At 36.2% G+C, this 18,238-nt stretch overlaps 2 protein-coding genes across 4 annotated transcripts in view; one reads left to right on the forward strand and one right to left on the reverse strand.

The window, feature by feature from the left end:
* Nucleotides 1-340: 340 nt before the first annotated feature.
* LOC310649113 (small nuclear ribonucleoprotein Sm D1-like) lies at nt 341-6,423 on the forward strand. Its single transcript, XM_083377397.1, has 4 exons — nt 341-572; nt 3,588-3,664; nt 4,887-5,078; nt 6,118-6,423. The coding sequence occupies exons 1-4, from the start codon at nt 559-561 to the stop codon at nt 6,192-6,194; spliced, it is 360 nt and encodes a 119-aa protein (XP_083233523.1). The 5' UTR covers nt 341-558; the 3' UTR covers nt 6,195-6,423.
* An 899-nt stretch (nt 6,424-7,322) lies between these two features.
* Nucleotides 7,323-18,238, reverse strand: part of SLC6A20 (solute carrier family 6 member 20) — a gene marked incomplete at its 5' end in the record, with an annotated part of 30,420 nt that continues 19,504 nt past the window's right edge. For 2 of the 3 annotated variants that reach the window (XM_083377396.1, XM_083377394.1), the window contains 7 exons: nt 7,323-7,809; nt 8,327-8,492; nt 8,702-8,861; nt 10,826-11,030; nt 15,217-15,379; nt 15,801-16,042; nt 17,591-17,701. In XM_083377396.1, coding sequence (XP_083233522.1) covers nt 7,678-7,809; nt 8,327-8,492; nt 8,702-8,861; nt 10,826-11,030; nt 15,217-15,379; nt 15,801-16,042; nt 17,591-17,701 — 1,179 coding nt within the window. In that variant the 3' untranslated portion in view covers nt 7,323-7,677. The remainder of the gene's footprint in view (nt 7,810-8,326; nt 8,493-8,701; nt 8,862-10,825; nt 11,031-15,216; nt 15,380-15,800; nt 16,043-17,590; nt 17,702-18,238) is intronic. The other variant, XM_083377395.1, reaches the window with a different exon arrangement.

Raw genomic sequence — 18,238 nt, forward strand, 5'->3', positions numbered from 1 at the left:
TAAAGACCAGTTTAGAGATGAGCTCTACCCTCTGCTTTTTTGTTTCCTTTCCTTTCCTGTACTGTCTGGACCAGGGGTCGGCAACCTTGGCTCTTTTATGACTCGCGGACTTCAACTCCCAGAATTCCTGAGCCAGCATAGCTGGCTCAGGAATTCTGGGAGTTGAAGTCCGCGAGTCATAAATGAGCCAAGGTTGCCGACCCCTGGTCTGGACTGATAGCTCTGCCCCGCCTATTTTCTGCACAGAGCTCCCCTTCCTTATCGCCCTGTGAAGCTAAGAGCTTGCATCCGATGCTGCTGCAGAGGAGGCGCAAAACAGCCCTCTATTTAAACCTTGACTTCCGGAAGAGAAAAACCGGAGAGGCGGTGCTTCCGGCCATTCATTCAGCACTCGGTCAGAAGCGCGCCAGTGGCTTCCCTTCGCGAGTAACGGAAGCGGCCTAGTTTGGGGTGGCTGCACCAAGCTCAATTTTTGATCATTCCTTTTGGCTTCTCACCCTCGGGGAGGCCTCTGTCTCTGGTTTAGCGGCTTCGAGTTGCGCCTCTTGCCTTTCCGCCATGAAACTCGTGCGGTAAGTGTCAGCTCTTCGGGAAAAGCGGGAACAATTCGGAAACACGTTTGGCCAGGCCCTGGCTTTCTTTTCATGGCCGCCTCTCGCTTCACTAGACTCGCGTTCCTCCCGACGCGCTTGAAGACCTTTTGTTGTTCCGTTTTGTGCTCTTTAGCTTTGGCTTGGTTCTGCTTGGTCTTCAGGAGAGCAAGAATTTTCCCTTGGTTTTGGCCATCTGTTCTCAGAATAAAAGCCATTTCATCAGTTCCTGTTTTTCTTTGATACTGATAACCGATAAGGATTTGAGATCCACTCCATTTTGAAATGGAGAATCAGTATTATTACCCTGAAATGTCTTCAGAGACGGGACTTTGCTTTCATTAGGTGGCCGTTCACAAAGGACGGTGAAGCTATTATTTTTAGTACAGAGTAGATAGCGAAATCCTAACAGATGCAGGTAAAAATAAGGGGAAAGCTAGAGCTGCTCAAATAGCAATATTTTACTGATCTGATTTTAGACAACCTTATTCAGAAGTGTGACTGATTAGTATCTGCTCATTTTATATATATCATAACGCGCTAAGACTCAATCTGGTAATTGTAAACTGCAACTATTAATATTACTGGGCAAGTACAATCGAGGTTGGGACAGATTGTAAACAAACTGTATGTAGTAGCTGTATCGTGAATGCTCATTATGTACCTAATTAGACAATGTCAAGCAAGCAATTAAAACTGCATTGAGGACATGCGTATTATAATTTGAAATAGCCAAACCACCTGACTGTTTATTATATTAAGAGAAAGTCTAAAATGCTGTCCTGTGAACCACCAATTTATCTACTCTAAATATAGCTAGACTTTTTCCAAAGATTTTTAATGCCTTCAAGAGGTCTTAGAAGGGTGACATTTTTCCAGGCACACAGACGTTTGTCCATGCAAATCTGGGGAATTTGAAACATGTTTTTTAAATCAAGTTTTATATTGATATACTTATTAAACATTTATGAATTATGGACTAAGACTTCAAGAAAACATTGAATAGAATAGATAGCACTGGTGATATTACCTAGTTGCAAGAAAACCACCAAGCTTAGAGAACACCAAGGATTCCACAGTAGAACAAATATTTTGCTATTCAACTAAAACCTATTTTTATTTGTCACAAAATCGAAGAGAACAAGACAAAGCTGTCTCTTCCTCTCCTTCCTTATTTCTACTGGCATTAGATCCATTGGTTGAGAATTTATAACAAGAAAATAAAATTTTAGGAATCAAACTAGCAAACCAAAATAAAATTAAGATCATATATAGATGATGTACTTAATACTCATTGAAAGGATTTTCTAAAATTGACAACAAAACATAAGTAGCATGGCATGATATCTGATTAAGACTCAGATAATGATAATAGAACTTACCTAAAAGAAAAAAGCTGTATTTGCAGTAACAAAAATGGTATTTAACATTTCTGTTGAAAATATTTGGTACTTGAGAATTTATTTAATTAAATTTAAAAAATGAATTAAAAAAAGTAAAACATTTTTAAGAATACTTATTAGCAGACTAGCTGATAGATTATCTGATTTCCTTAGATGGAAACATTTTAAATTATTTTGAATAAGAGGAATTGCAGTGATAAAATGAACATTGTCCTATTTTTTTTTAATTTCAAATTATTTTGGAAAGAATTGAAGACAAAGTTTAAACAAATGAAAGACAACTAACTTTAGTTATAGTTATTTGTCTAGTAAAAGTATCAAGCTTACATTTTACAAGACCTGAAAGGTGGATTGAAAGTATCAGATTCCAAACTATTACCAATTAGTTCTTAATTTAGTTTATAGATTGGATTATATGTTTATGGCTGGATTCTTCTGTCAAGGAAACAGAACATCTGACTAATTTACATAAATATATTTGGCTTGAAAAAATATAAAAGTTTAAACAATAGCCATTTAATAATAAGCAGCATATTTAAACAGAAGAAGAAATTGATCCACTCTTACCATGCTTTGATAATAAATATGGAAGCAACTTGAGTGTTCATGATGTCATACATATTGCACAATCTAATTATTAAAAAGGCAAGCTGAAATACTTTTGAGATTCTTTCTTCAGAATTATCAAAATCATATCTCTGATTTCAGTATGTCCAAACAAATAATACAGTTGTAAAGAAAGTTCAAAAACAAGTGGAACACTTAGGTACTTGGCTGAATTTCAAAATTTATAACACAAAATTCTGAACATTCATGGCATGAATGTTATTTGAGGAACTGCCTCTCTCCAATTTCATCTTCCCATCCTACCAGGTCCAGCAGAGAGGGCATGCTATGGGTTCCTTTGCCTAGGGAGCTATGTTTCATAGGCCCTAGGTAAGATAATTTTTCTGCTGTTGTGTCCAGGCTGTGAAATTTTCTCCTCCCTGTAGTGATGTTGTCCTGGTCACTACTGAACTTCTGAAAGTCCCTCAAGACATAGTTGTGCCAGCTGGCTTGGGGCCCTAGGGGATGAATGAACTAGTGAGATGGTGCCACTCTTTTAGCATCGCTTTAATTGTTTTAATTTGATTGTTATACTTTTTAGTCTATTGTTTTAGTTCTATTGTTTTCTGCCCAGGGTCATTTGTTTGAGATGGGCAACTATACAAATTGATTTAATAATAATAACATGAAGTCATCGAGAGTTGATCTGAGGCAGACTTTACTTAGTGGCAAATTAAAGTAGCATTTATAACAGGCCTTAGTGTTGTATCTTCAAGAGCCTAAATCAGGATTTCTTACACAGGATTCCTCATCTTTCTGGGTTGACTTTACTTGGACTCTAGAAGGTTCCCAACTGTTACTACAAAGAATTACCTGCCTTTGCTTAATATTATTCATCATCCCATAGAATGAATCAGATGTCAAATGGTTGTTGACATTTGCTTGTGGAGACACTTGCCTTTTACATGAATTTCAGCTTTTATTGTCATTGTCTCATGTAAAGAAATTCATTTACATATAAACTAACATGTTTGTTCCAATTATGCAGATTTCTTATGAAACTTAGTCATGAAACTGTCACCATTGAACTGAAAAATGGGACCCAGGTACATGGAACCATTACAGGTATGAGGTTCTGGATGAAGAAATTGTCAAAAAGATTTGTAACTAAATAAAATTCTTAACATTTGGCAGAATTCATGGGTATCTTTATCTTTCACTTAAATCACGATTGTGTACATGTGGTTCCCATTTTATTGATGCAAGTATGTTTTGAAACAAAACTACATCAGTATGAGCACTGGGAAATATCTAGCATTATTAGAATTGCATTCCTGGATTAGACTGAAAAATCCGCTTACCCAAGCTCACTATTTGAATTTTTCTATAACTTCTAAAATTTTCCAGTATTTCCAGCTATTCTTTTGGAGCATTGCTTTCTGTATATTTTATGTTTCATAGAAATCAATGACAACATTTTCACAAAAGTTTTCATTGTCAAAATAAGGAAGAAATTGTCATTAATGGTTTGGACAGTTAGGCAAACATCCAAGTAAAAGATCTGGTTATATCTAGCAAACATTTATTTTTGATCTTATGTAGACCATTTGTGGTCAGTAATTCTTGAAAATAAAGTTTGGTTGTAACACAGATTTTCCCAACCTTTCTGGCTTTGCTGACCAGCCCGGGGGCGGGGAATGGTACCGTGCAAGTGGCATGCACACACACCTGTGCTTGTGAAATGAAGTGCATGTGCTCGCCTTGTGCTCGTGCAAGTGGGAATGTGTGTGCTCACCCGCTACTTCCATGGCCCAGTTCTGAATAGCTCAAGGCCTGGTAGTAGGCTGCGGCCCAGAGGTTTGGGACTGTGTTGTAGCATATCTGTGTTCCTTTTTAAAAGCATTTTTTAATTGAAGGACATTGGGTAGAACAAAAGGGAAGAAGTGTGGCCAGTTGGCTTACTTGTTATATTAGAGACCATAGTTCTAGTTAGAGAAAGTTTGTGATAGGGAAAAAAGTTTTGAATGACTGGAGGATAGGTCAAGTACATGAGTAGTGTATGGAAGAGAGAATTTCTGTATCTAGGCAATGTAATTGAGAATATTAAAAAAGAAAACAAATTACATGTTGCAAACGGCAGACAAAAGATTCTAAGAAAACGCAGTGTTTAAAATATGTCTTTTATGATCATGATTTTTTTAAGCTCTATATAGTGATGATCAAATATATAGCATTCTCACTTATCTTACACAAGGTAATTTATGCTAGTTGTATGACTATAGATAGGCAATTTTGGAATAACATAGCCTTCCATAAGATTAGGAAATGTTCTATATTTTATTTTCAGGAGTGGATGTCAGCATGAATACCCATCTTAAAGCTGTAAAGATGACTTTGAAGAACAGAGAACCTGTCCAGTTGGAGACATTGAGCATTCGAGGCAATAATATCAGATATTTTATTCTGCCAGACAGTTTGCCTCTTGATACTTTGCTGGTGGATGTTGAACCAAAAGTCAAATCCAAAAAAAGGGAGGCAGGTTAGTTCTTGATTTCAGACTTCAGCAGTAAATATCTGCTTCATTTAAGAACATTTTAATTTAACATCCTTGATGATGCCTAAATTGCAGCTTTAATTCTGGTTTTAAAAATAAATTTTAACAATGAAAGGTTTATCTCACATTGATTTGTATCACTTCAAAAATTGGAAAGTTGGAAGATTTCTCATTCATTTGTTGTTATTTTTGCATAATCATGTATTCATAATTTCTATAGTGATCTTTTATCATCACACCCCTTCAAATCAGCTTTGATTCTATAAAATTAAGTATAGGTTGTTTGGTACCTGGCTAGATATCATGTAAGACTAATTTTTGAATAAAGGAATCACATACTATCTTTCATTTCAAAAAAGTTAATTCCAATCTTAAATTCTCCATCTCTTGTCTTGTAATTAATGGAGCAATAACAATTGCTTAAATAATTCTTAAGTAGCAAATACATATTTCTTAAGTTACTTAAACAGTTAATTTTCCTTGGTGAGAAACGGACTAAGAGTAAATTCCGGGGCACAGATCACCAGACATGTCACTAGAAGGCAAAATCACAAAACTATCTCCCTTACTTTGGCCATGTCATGCAGGGGATTTCACTGGAGAGAGCAATTATGGAAGAGTTAGTGCTAAAAGGAAACCAGGATGTCAAAAGAACATGGTGACTGGACACCATCAAAGCTGACATCAGACAGAACATAGAAAAAGAACTAGTGCCAAATTAGAAGATTGGAGACCTGGCCCATATATTTAGAGTAACACTGTCAAGTTACATATTTTTGAGCATTGTTTCTTACATTTCACAAAACCTACTCATTTTCGTATTTGGAAGCAGATATAAGTGATGATCAGATCATTGTAAGAAAAGAGAATAGTTTAACAAATTTGTAACAAATAGTGATTTTTTTCACTTTTGAGTTATTTGGAATAAGTTTAAAAATAAAATATACAAAATACAAACACACAGTAAAAAGTACTATGGTATGATTGCCTTTTTAAAAATAAAGTTTTATTTCTTTATGTTCAGTTGCAGGAAGAGGACGTGGAAGAGGAAGGGGACGTGGAAGAGGACGTGGAAGAGGAAGAGGGGGTCCAAGACGATAACTTCTTTATATCTGTTATTAAAAGAAAGCCTCAAACAACCGGGTTTTTTTTACAGGTTTTGTTTTGTGTCAGTTTTAATAAACAAATGTGGAAAATGTATCACTAATTCTACATTCATACATTACATGAAACCCCTGATTACACATGTATTATCTTTAACTTTGACAGCCAAAACTTGGAAATTAACTTTAAATAGAAATATTTAATTCTGAATTCCAGAACTGTGAAATTTGCAGTCTTATCTTTTTTTCTTATATCATCTGCTGAAACCTGAAGCATTTGTGAATATTTCAGTTTATAGAGAAAATTAAATATAATCCTCATTTAGCAGCCACATTTGGGATCAACAGCTCTGTTCTCTATCCTTTGAAATTCTCACCATGACACGGGGATAATTGGCAACAAGAGAATTAACACTTGTATTTATATCTGCTGGACAGGAGGGGCTTACAAGAGAGTAAGCAAATACATAATGGGAAATGCACCAGGTTTGCATAGTGCATTCTTAGCTGCTGCATTGACAATATGTTGCTTTCAATATGCATTCCCCATTGTGACCTCCTTTACTCTTGTAATCCCTTTCCAATCTCCACTCTGCAACGGGAGGGGACCAAGGAAAAATAAGATCTGTGCTGACTGTAATGGCACTTGTGACTGAGAGAATGCTGTGGAGACTGCAAATATGGTAGTTGCTTGTAAAGTTCTTTTCTTTCAGCACCATTGTAATTTAAAATGGTTTCTGAACTAGATAATAAGGATAATCTGTATTTTGAAATTACTTTGAAGAGTGGCATAAGGAAACAAAAACATTTTACTGAAATCCCTTTGTCTTAAAAGCATTAAAAACTAAGAAATAGGCAAGTAAAACAAAAGTTACAATTTTCCTCACATGATTTTCTGACTTAGGTTTCTGTGATTTGATAACATTAGAAATATTTCACAGTAACTAAGCATGATGCCACATTCAGTATATAATTAAAATTTGTATGTCTTTAGTTTCTTAGTTCATAATTCCAATGTAGCCCTTAAAATTTTCCAACCCTGTTGCTCATTGTTTTTATAGTTCTTTTGGGAATTATGGACATTCATTAGATTGCTACAGCTCTGGTAGGTAATAAAGAATTTGACAATGCTTTGTTCATATAATTACAAATAACCATGAAAATGAATTGCATGATCAAATGATGTATCCATATAGAAAAATCAGTTTCTTGTACTACATGACTTGGATGTTTTACAACCGGACTTCATATTCACATATGTCAGATTTCCTTTGCGTAATTGGACAGAACCAATGTTTTCAAGTATAATCTTGTCTTTATCAAAACCAATCTCCAGGTATCTTCTGCAAAGCCATTTTCTGGATAAGACTATTTTGGCAGGAATATTTGGTTACCTGGGATTTGCTTTGTTGATTGCTGTGACTTAAAATGTATAATCTTCAAACTGAGATGTGAAAGCTGCATTGGTTGCTAAAGTCCAATTATTGGCGATTTCTTCTGAGCTTTATAAAAGTTACTAATGCTCCTAATGGCATGCATAATGATGTTGATGCCACAAGCAGACCAATAACTGCTAGGCCACTTCTTGGATAATCTTTTGTAACCAGCTGTCCCTACAAGAAACATAAGCGAATTATGAAACTGCCTACAATAATGCCAAGGAAATATGTTGCTGTTTTAATCTTGGGGTTGATGGTCAAACATTTCTGTTAGTAAATGATCACACTTTTTCACTTGCATTCTTTTCATGGTGATAATTTTTCATGCTTCAAATTTCAGTAACGGTAATTATAATGCTAGTAGCCTAGAATGGCAATTATATAGATGCTATCATAGTAGCCTAGAATCATTTGAAATTCAAAGGCAGATATTTTTCACCATTTTTCCAACTTGGCTCCATTTTATTGAACTGCAATTCCTGGAATTTCCAGCCAATATAATTTTTTGCTATACTGACCAGCAAATTTGAAAATTGCGTTCTATAATATTGGAAAACTGCCATGTTAGGAAAGGATGTTTTATAATAATGTGTTTTATGAATTATTTATTTTTTATATTTCTAGATCGCCTGTCTCCCCCAACTGCTAAATTTAAGCTGCAAACAGAATAAAAACAAATTCAGTAAAATACCTCTGTTGCATCCCAGGCTTGATACTGGAATATCCCTGCCCTGATGTAGTCCGTGATGTAAAACACAAACAGGCTTATGATTAATATTGGACTGATAAAAGCCCATAAAATTTTCCAATACCAACTTGGCTCATGTCCAATCATCACGCAAAGGTCTTTACTAAATCTATTAAAGAAAGAAAGAAGCACCATATTGGCATCTATCATTCTAGTTATAAAGCAGTTGCTATGAAGCATTATGGTTAGAATGCTATCTTAAAATGCTTTAAAAAGCTCTTGACATCTTGGAAGAAATTGGTATATAAGTGCAAAATAATAAATTATACAATGGCATGGTAATGATGTGATAAGAAAGAAGCATTGTTACTAACTTACCTTTTTAGCCCATATATGTAACAAACAGCAATAGTTTCCACCAGTACAATAAGCAGCAAGGAGAGAGTAGCAGCATAATCATTGAAGATATTAAACCAATAGTTACCAGCCCTTGTAGTAAATATTAGGCCAATGACACAGCCGATGACGCACACACTACCTATAAGAATAACATGCTTTCAACCTCAATGTTTAAAAAAGCTTGGATCAGAACAAATTTTATATTCTTTTTACTGAATATGTAGTCCTGCTAGAAATAATAGTTGCTTTAATTTCAAGCCAGACAAGATGTACTGCAGTTTTTTTCAACTTACCGGTGATGGTTATAATTGGTGCAGTCACAATTTACAGAGAGAAAACTAGCTTATAGCAAAATACTCTATACTGTTGAATCTCAGTCTTAAAAAAATAGAAAACACATTGGGTTGAATTTATACATCAACAACATTAAGTCTGATTTGCATTGTCACAAGATTATAGGTACAATTGGAGTTGGAAGATATCTTTAAGTCAGCCTTGACTCCTGGTGACTGAACAAGTCTGCAATTTTCTTGGCAAGCTTTTTGGGGTTAGGGTTTGCCATAGTGTACTTCCTAGGATTCAGAGAAGGACTGGCCCAAGGTCACTCAGCTGGCTTTGCGCCTAAGGCAGGCCTAGAATAGATGGTTTCGCAGTTTCTAGCTCAGGACCTTAATCACTACACCAAATTGTCTCCTTTTTAGAAATAAGGATGCTCACATTTCTAGTCATGGATATTTTGCTGATTAGAACTGCCTGCAGTTGGCATTCACATATAACCATAAGAAGGATTATGCATTATTATGATCAAAGCCATACAGGTAATCCTCAAGTTATGAATGTAATAGAGCCTGCCAATTACATTCGTAACCCGAGGATTCATTAATTGGATTACATTAAATGAATGTGATCCTTGTTTTACCCAATATGTTCACTAGTCAAACGCATAAGTCATTAAGTACACATGAGGTATCTCGGGGGGGGGGGAGACCATGGGGGGTGCTACTGCATTCAACTATCCAAGGCCTCCAATCCACTGAGATATATCATGCTCCCCCCCCATCTTGCCCACCAGGTCTCCACAGGCATTGGGCTGTGGGGATTCACTTACCTTTCGAAGATCATGATGATCAAGCAAGCTGCCTCCACTCCAGCCTCTCTGCTGCGATTTCTTTGCCTGCTCCTCGCACTCCAAAAGCAGAATGGTGAGAGCAAAGACAACAGGACAAGTGCACCCTGCTCAGCTTTGTTGACTCACTGAAGCTGCTTGCACAGGACACTCATTCTGCTTTTGGAGTGGCAGGCAGCCTCAATAAGTCTGAAGGAGTGCGATCTTGCGCCCCCCCCCAAAGGCCTCTGTTCTCCTCACCGAAAGCTTTTGCAAAGGGATGGAAGTTTTGGGGGGAGCGATCTAATGTTGCTCAAAGCCTTCTGTCACTTTGCAAAAGCTTTCAGCGTGGAAAATAGAGGCCTGAAGGAGTGCAATCTCATGCCCCCAAAGATTTCTGTTCTCCATGCCCAAAGTTTTTTCAAAGGGAAGGTTTGGGGAGCGATCCTGCACTCCTTCTGGCTCAACGAGGCTGCGTGGCACTCCAAAAGTGGATCAGGTGTTGTATGCAGACAGCCAAGCTGAGCAGGCCGTGCCCCTTCTGCTGTTCCTCCGCTCTCACCACTCCATTTTTGGAGTGCAGGGAGCAGGCAAAGAAACTAGGCTGCCATGCAAACCCCACAGCAGAGAGGCTGGAGAGGAAACAGCTTGAGGAGAGAGAAGGAGCAGTCAGCTGGTGACTGCTAACATAGCAGAGCCATTGTCTGTTAAGTCCCTGTCAGGAAGGAGGAAGAGGCAGGGGGGAGGTTGCAGTGTCTCTGTGGTTGGTCATAAGGGTGACTGACTGCCGTGATGCTGCAACATTCATAACTTCGGGACTGTGTTGTAAGTACTTTTGGCAGGGTTGTGTTGTAACTTTGAACCATTGCTAAATGAACTATCGTAATTCGAGGACTACCTGTATTGCAATTACAATCATATCATGATATCTTCTAATTGTACTGCTAGTCTTGCCAGGCATTGAAATTATTCAATATCACTGTAGCTATCAAATTTACCTGAGATAATCTCCCTGGGTACATGAGAAGAGAGGAACTTGATGTCAGTCAGAGGAGTAAGAATGGCTGCAGTGTTTCCCAGCATGCTCCCTATTCCAAGTGTCAGCAACATGACAAAATACAGCACTGAATACAATTGTGAGAACTCCATATTTTTAATTGCTTCAGAATATACTATGAATGCTAGCCCAGTCCCTTGCACAGCCTGATGAAAAAAGAGCAAAATTATTATTATTAAGAAGAACAAATTCAGTATCTTGTATACAAGAACCATTGGTTAAAGGAAAAATCATTTTTCCCCAGAGCCTAACCATTGCCTTAACAATTGTAAACTATTGTTTAAAACCTGAAAAAATAAGATGAGTTGAACTGAGTCTATGAATTAATTTATTACACTTAGAGGACAAAAAAAATTGCAAGGCAGTTAGGTCAGATGGCTGTTGTATTTGGCTATGATGTAAATATTTTCGAATGTGGCTGAACTAAAATAATATGCTGAATATTTTTAATTTATATGTTTGCAAAAAATATGAAGAAAGTTGTTTTAACGCTATTTTTTTACTTGTTTGCTGCTGTTTGATAGATCTTTCTGCTATCAGATCTCAACCATTTAAAAAGTTATAGATAAGGAGTAGCACTTTCAAGTGAGCCTAAGAATGAACTGGAAGCCAGTGAGAGCCATTTATTGACTGTGTTTATGTCATATCCGAAGCCATTGGAGGAAGTGGTCCTGTATCTCTTCTATTACTTCTATGAAGAAAAGCAATATATAAAGTGAAGAGATACAGGTAGTCCTCAGTTAGCCATCACAATTTGGATTGGCATGGTTTTTAAGCAAACCATTTGCAATGTGAAACTGACTACTTAGATTCCTAGTCACTTAATCTGCTAAACAAACAATCATGTTCAGCATATCTTAAGGGCTATTTCTAAAAAATCTAATTTCCAAACAAGCAAGCCATATTTCACCATGTGTATCCAGTAAAGGACATTGAAATTAATCTCCATCCCATTATGTTTTATCTACCTGGCCATATATGGACTGCAAAATCCATATGACAACTAGATGGCAACATTTACTCAAAAAAATCTTAACCTAGTTGTCAACTGTTGATCATCTGTGTTTTTCTAATCCAGAGCAAATCACACATCAATTTAGGTGGCATGCTAGAATCCAATAATATGTGAGATATAAATCTCACTATGAGTATTTCATCCAATCTAAATGATTTTCATAAGTGCTTCAGAGCTTAAGATGATACCTTTCAGTCAAAATTGGTATTAATTATGATCTAGATGTTGAAACAAAACAACAGTACGGGATTGTAGAAGAGATGATGAAACTGAACAACGGTATGGGATATCCGAAGTGACATTCATTCTGGATAAGTGCACAATGATCTGTGAAAAGTTTCTTCGCACATTTTGCAACACTGTGAATCTTTATGGTTACTAATTTTTGCCAAATCATATCTAGTACTATTGTAATGTCTTTCAGAAGTTATATTTTGCCTTTGTGAGCATTGTAAGATATAAAGAAAACAACATTGATTGTAAAACAACTGAGACATAGCATTATGAAAAAGTCTTAATACTGTTTCCCAGTGCTTTTTTTTGTAAAAGAAAAAGGTGCCGGAACTCACACGTCATACAACCTGCCTTGCCTACCCTACAAGGTTCCATCCAAAAAAGGTGCCGGAACTCCGTTCTGAGCGTTCTATGAGAAAAAAAGCCCTGCTGTTTCCGTTGCAGCATCAGTTACAAGCCTCTTTGCAATTTGATCCAGATTACCAGATGGGAAAACTATTATATAGCTTCAGGGTTTTAAAATGAACACAAACACACACACATACAGACACACAAAATTTTACCCTGACTTTCAAGGTTTATCATTCATTCATTCATTCACCACAATGTAGGTAGTTATAATTACAATCAACCCACTTCAAAGGATTGTTGTTCTAGGTCCACTTTATTATTTATTAATAATATTAATTATTAGTATTAATTAATCAAGTTGATGAAGCTTTGTTTACATGGAAGTGTAAAGAACTTAACTGCTGGAAAAATGTTAAGATTCAACAAGTTTCAATACCCAAACAAACCCCAAATATGCATTGCTATAAAGATAAAAATGGAGAACTGACAATCATCTGAAGTAAGACTAAGAGGTAATTACTGACTTCCCCCAAGATGGCGTGCTGAATGGCAGGCAATTTTTTTCTCTCCCACCGACAAATTGCTGGTTTGTCACCAAGGCTGGCTATTTATCAGCTTTGCTCCCTACAATCAACAGGAACAAGAAGGAAGGACAAAGAAAATCTTTGGACGTTTGTTCATCTGTTCACCGCCCTGAGTCCTTCGGGAGAAGGGCGGTATATAAATAAAATTATTATTATTATTATTATTTAAAAGAGAGGGATCTTGAAGATTGCAATTCTCAGTAAGGAGCAATCAGAAGGTCAAGTCTTTTACCCATCTTTACCATTCAGCTGATCATTTTTTTAAGCATGCCTTGGTTTTAATTGCACTTTAAAAATTACTTTACTTTTCTATCTATACCAGGGTAGGCAACCTTGGCTCTTTTATGACTCGTAGACTTCAACTCCCAGAATTCCTGAGGAATTCTGGGAATTGAAGTCCACGAGTCATAAAAGAGCCAAGGTTGCCTACCCCTGATCTATACTTTAATAGACTAGTGCAGGGATTCCTAACTCCCGAGCCACAGCCCAGTAGCGGACTGGGCCACAGAAGTGGCAGGCTCACACGTATGTGCACATCTCCACTTGTGTGAGCAGCAGGCAAGTCCATGCATGCATGCTCCATTTGTATGAGCGGTAGGCGCCATCCATGCTGTTTGCACAAATGGAGCTGCATGCGCACGTTTGCCAGCCGCTTGTGCAGAACCACTCCTGTCTTCTCCTCCTTGCCAATCCACAAAGCCAGAAAGGATGGAGAATTCTGGACTAGTTGACTGCTGACCTATCTTACAACCCTTGCTGGATCTTTACAACTTTTTTCTTTGTTCTTTCATCATTTGCCATTGAATTACAAAACACTTTCATTTTCTATAGGGGAGCTGGCGATGATAATTCACTCTCTGGTAGTAAAAGTTACCCAATTGGACTTACACTTACATTGGATTATATTATAAGGATTTTATTCTTACCAAAAAAAATTGAAAGAAAAATGGGAAAATTCTTTTGATTACGTTTTTATCCTGGGGAAAAAAATATCTTAACTTCTCTCTATGGACATTTTGTAATGATTTATCTGTTTCTCTTATCCTTGAAAGGAACTGTGTGTTTTTCAAAATGTCTACAAAAGAAGACAAAGCTTTTCTGGGAACCTTTTAAAAAAGAATGCTTTCTATTTTACTGGCTTTCTTTCTAAATAAAAAAAATGATGGGTTAACCGTGGTTTAGAATCAAACTCAGGATAACACCAAAAAGCAGAAAATAACCGTTGGACTTTGCAATTTGATGAATTGGAATATGATTTGTTGCTGTAAGACATGAAGAAGGACAAACCTGGTCTGAAAATTCAAATCTGACAGAAAAGTTTGACAAGGACATGAATACAAGAAATTCAGAAATAATGGAATTTATGAGTGATGGGTTTTTTTAGGATGAATCCTGCCTTTTTAGAGAGATTTTTTGAACAGTGGACGTTGCAGAGATACTGTACTTATAACAGAAACTCCTGGCTCTGTGAAATGGAATGCAATTGTTGGGAAATATCTCAATTAAAAATCTAAAGAATGGTTTTATTATCAAAAGTCAAACGAGGATCCTGGCCAGATTAGAGATAAGGATTGAAGTGATAAGAAACTGTTGTAAACTTTGTATGAGATTTCAATAAAATTGTTAATAAAGGGCTTGTAAAGTTTAACATAGTTGTTGATTAACGTGTTAACTATTATTATAGCTAGATGTGTAACAGGTCAGGTTGGTTGCAAATAGATGTACAGGCTTATAAATCTTAGACCTGACTCATAAGGGGAGAAAACTATTATTGTTGTTATATATTTGTCAGTGCTCAATTAGGGGGATGATACATATTTTTATCTTTTGTTTTCTAGTATGTCTTTTTAATGTCTTTATTTAGTTTTGTTTTTATAAAATTTCCAATTCCCCCCTCTTTGGAGTTTGTATTTTAATTTTCTGTATTAATTTTTTTTAAAAAAAAGACAGAAGTAATTACTGGTTCATGGTGAGTTTATGGCTAAGTGAGAATTTAAACAAGGTCTCCCATTCTCAATAGATCAGACATTGCATATTCAATGCACTGACCAAATTTCTTGACGTCAGCAAGTGGGTGTCATCATATTCTTTCTAGAAAAAAGAGAGGAAGGAAGGAAGGAGGGAGGGAGGGAGGAGGGAGGGACTCACAGTGTTTAGTTCAGTTTCCAAAGAGCAGTTCTTGATCTGTGGCAACACTTCTGCATATTTTCCAGGATAAGCAGATTCCAGGTACTGCTTCATATTCTCAAGGTTTTCTGTTGTCAATAAACCTTCTTTCAGATCAAAAACATTAGTCAACAGCAAGATCACCCTGAAAGGCAATTTTTAAAAAAATATAACAAAACAAATAACAGGATTCTCAATACTTTTCAACATTTTAGAGTTTTCAGAAAGTAAGAAGGGGAAAGCAATTCAAGGAAGACAGAATTACTGTTCATTTACCATAACAAAAAGATATATTAAATTTTAGACAATTGTTAGCAACACATTAGCTCTGCTTACAAGTATTAAGATCCATTGTTAATGAGATTTCATACTTAGTTGTCATCTTATTTCAGAAATCTTTCTAAAACCAGACACCTTATATACCATAAAAGAGACTTTCCTTGGAGTATGAATCAGGAATTATTTATTGAAAAAAATCCTAACTTCAGTAAATCATTTTTAAATGTGTATGTTGACTGAGCAGATTTAAAAGAGAAAAATAAATCTGGATTAAAAACCAAGCTTACTTGTTTATGCAGCTTTCATAGTTAAAAGTTGCTTTAAAACCATAAATGGAGAATGTGACAATGCTGGCAAATATTGAGGTGGCACTATTTATTAAGGAAACAATGATGGCATGTCGCTCACAATTGTTGTTTGGCTCATTGTAGCTGGCAAACGCTATCAAACTACCAAAGCCCAGGCCAAGAGAGAAGAAGATTTGAGTAGCTGCATTAATCCAAGTCTTGGGATTTGCTAGTTGCTCTAGCTGCAAGGCATAATTGATGAGAAGGGATTAATGGTGTATCATTTTCAGAAAGTAGCTATATTAGTCATATTACCCATAGCAAAATTGCAGAGGCATCCACAAATTTCTTTGTTTTTGTAGTATTTCAAAAATTCTACTTCCTTAATGGAACTGAAAGTCAGCTCATTACCAGTCTGTAGTCTATGATATAGATCAGAGGACCCCCAACCTTTTGAACACCAGGGACTGGTTATGTGGAGAGAGGTATTTCTCCGGACCAGAGGGGGAGTGGTTTTGTATGCTGCCTGCTTCCTATGGATGGGGCTTTCTTTGTTTGTGTGGACTGGTAGCTGGCATGCCACGGCCCGGTACTGGTCCATGGACCAGGGGTTGGGGACCCCTGATATAGATAGCCCTTGATTTACAATTAGTCACTTAGCAACCGTTCAAAGTTGCAACTACCTGGATTTGAAGTTCTGACAGTTTCCTCTCCCCCCCAGTCATATTACCAAACGTCAGGCAGTTTGAAACCAGGCAGCATTTGTGGCCTAGTTTTACAAATTTGGTTGAAAACTGGCACTTACTTCTGGTTTTTAGCAAAACTGCACCCATAGGAAATCACTGGATTGCTTAACAACCATGGCATTCACTTAACAACTACAACTGCCATTTTACAATTGCTGTATTTGTTTAATGACTGCTGCAAAAAAATGTAAAATTTTATGACCGTCACGACTTACAACCGTGATGGGCAGGCTCCATTTTGATTATAAATTGAGGGCTACCTGTAATGAAAAAGAATGCAGCATATTGGCTCAGCTTTAAACACAGCCATTTTCTGCAGTTTAATTAAATCCAAATGCATAAGGTCATATTTACATCAGATTTAATGAATTTCTTATTTTTTTAGAAATACTCAAAGCTTAATAGGATAACTGTGGTTTCATTATTACTAAATAAAGTTGGTGCCAGGCATTTGAGTATCAGGGATGTTGTCCTGCACTTGACCTCCTTTTCTGCAAGTGTAACCAACTTCGAATTCAAAGTTATTGCTTGAATCTGTAGTATTGGGAATAATGCAATAGGATATCTTTACTGGCAGAGAAATATCTATAACCAGAAGAGATTATATCTCCTCTCTCCCCCTAGATAAATCTGTCCTAGAGGAGTGGGAGATGCCCACTTATGCTATACAATTATTGATAATCAGGGCATTCTCAGCATGAGAATGAATTTATTTATTTATTTAATTTGCTGTGGGGTCACTCTGGGCAGCTAACAATAAAATATAAAATTATAAAAATGTATATAATTTTTCATGCCATCTTGATGGCATCCTAGCATTTTTTACACCCTGTTGGGGCATCTTTAGGGGGGAAAGTTTTAAAAAAAGTCAAACATCAAAATTCTGTCCTTTTTGAAAGTGTTGCACATTCAATGAATGCAAAAGAAGGGGAACCTTCAATTGCATGATTTTGGTACCATCTTGATTTTTTGACCTCTTCCATAGATGTGCAATATTGACTGTACCTTCAGCAAGCTAATATTAGTGTTCTATTTTAAATGTACCTTTGGAGTGAACATATATCGCAGTCCATTAGTAGCTCCATGAAGTGTTAAGACTCTGATTAAATATATAATAAGGACTATATAAGGTAATGTAGCTGTTACATAAACAACCTGCAAAAAATAAAATAAAAAGGTATACTTATTAGAAGTGGAAAATATTCTTATAGCTGATAATTAATATCTTTATTTTAAATTCTAAATGAATTTCAAGAATATTATTATTTAACATTAGAGATTGAATTCTAAATGGTATATGTGTACTCATACTCAAGTCTTAGTGATGAGCTTCAATCAATAAAATAAATAATTCAATGTTATGGAATATTATTTGGAATGGCCATAATTTCTGCTTCCTTATGACAAATGAATATATTATTGGCATTAATTATATAGGTAGTTGCTGACTTACAACCACAACTGAGTCTCATGCTTCCATTGCCAGTTGTTAAGTGAATTTTGCCCCATGTTGATTTTTCTTGACACAGTTGTTAAGTGAATCACTTAGTTGTTAAATTAGTAAACTGGTTGTTAAGTGAATCTGGCTTCCCCATTGACTTTGCTTGTCAGAGGGTCACAAATGGTAATCACATGACCCCAGGACATTGCAACCATCAAAAATACATGCCTGTTACCAAACATTCAAATTTT

Source organism: Vipera ursinii (assembly GCF_947247035.1).
Source record: "Vipera ursinii genome assembly, chromosome: Z".
NCBI lineage: Eukaryota > Metazoa > Chordata > Lepidosauria > Squamata > Viperidae > Vipera > Vipera ursinii.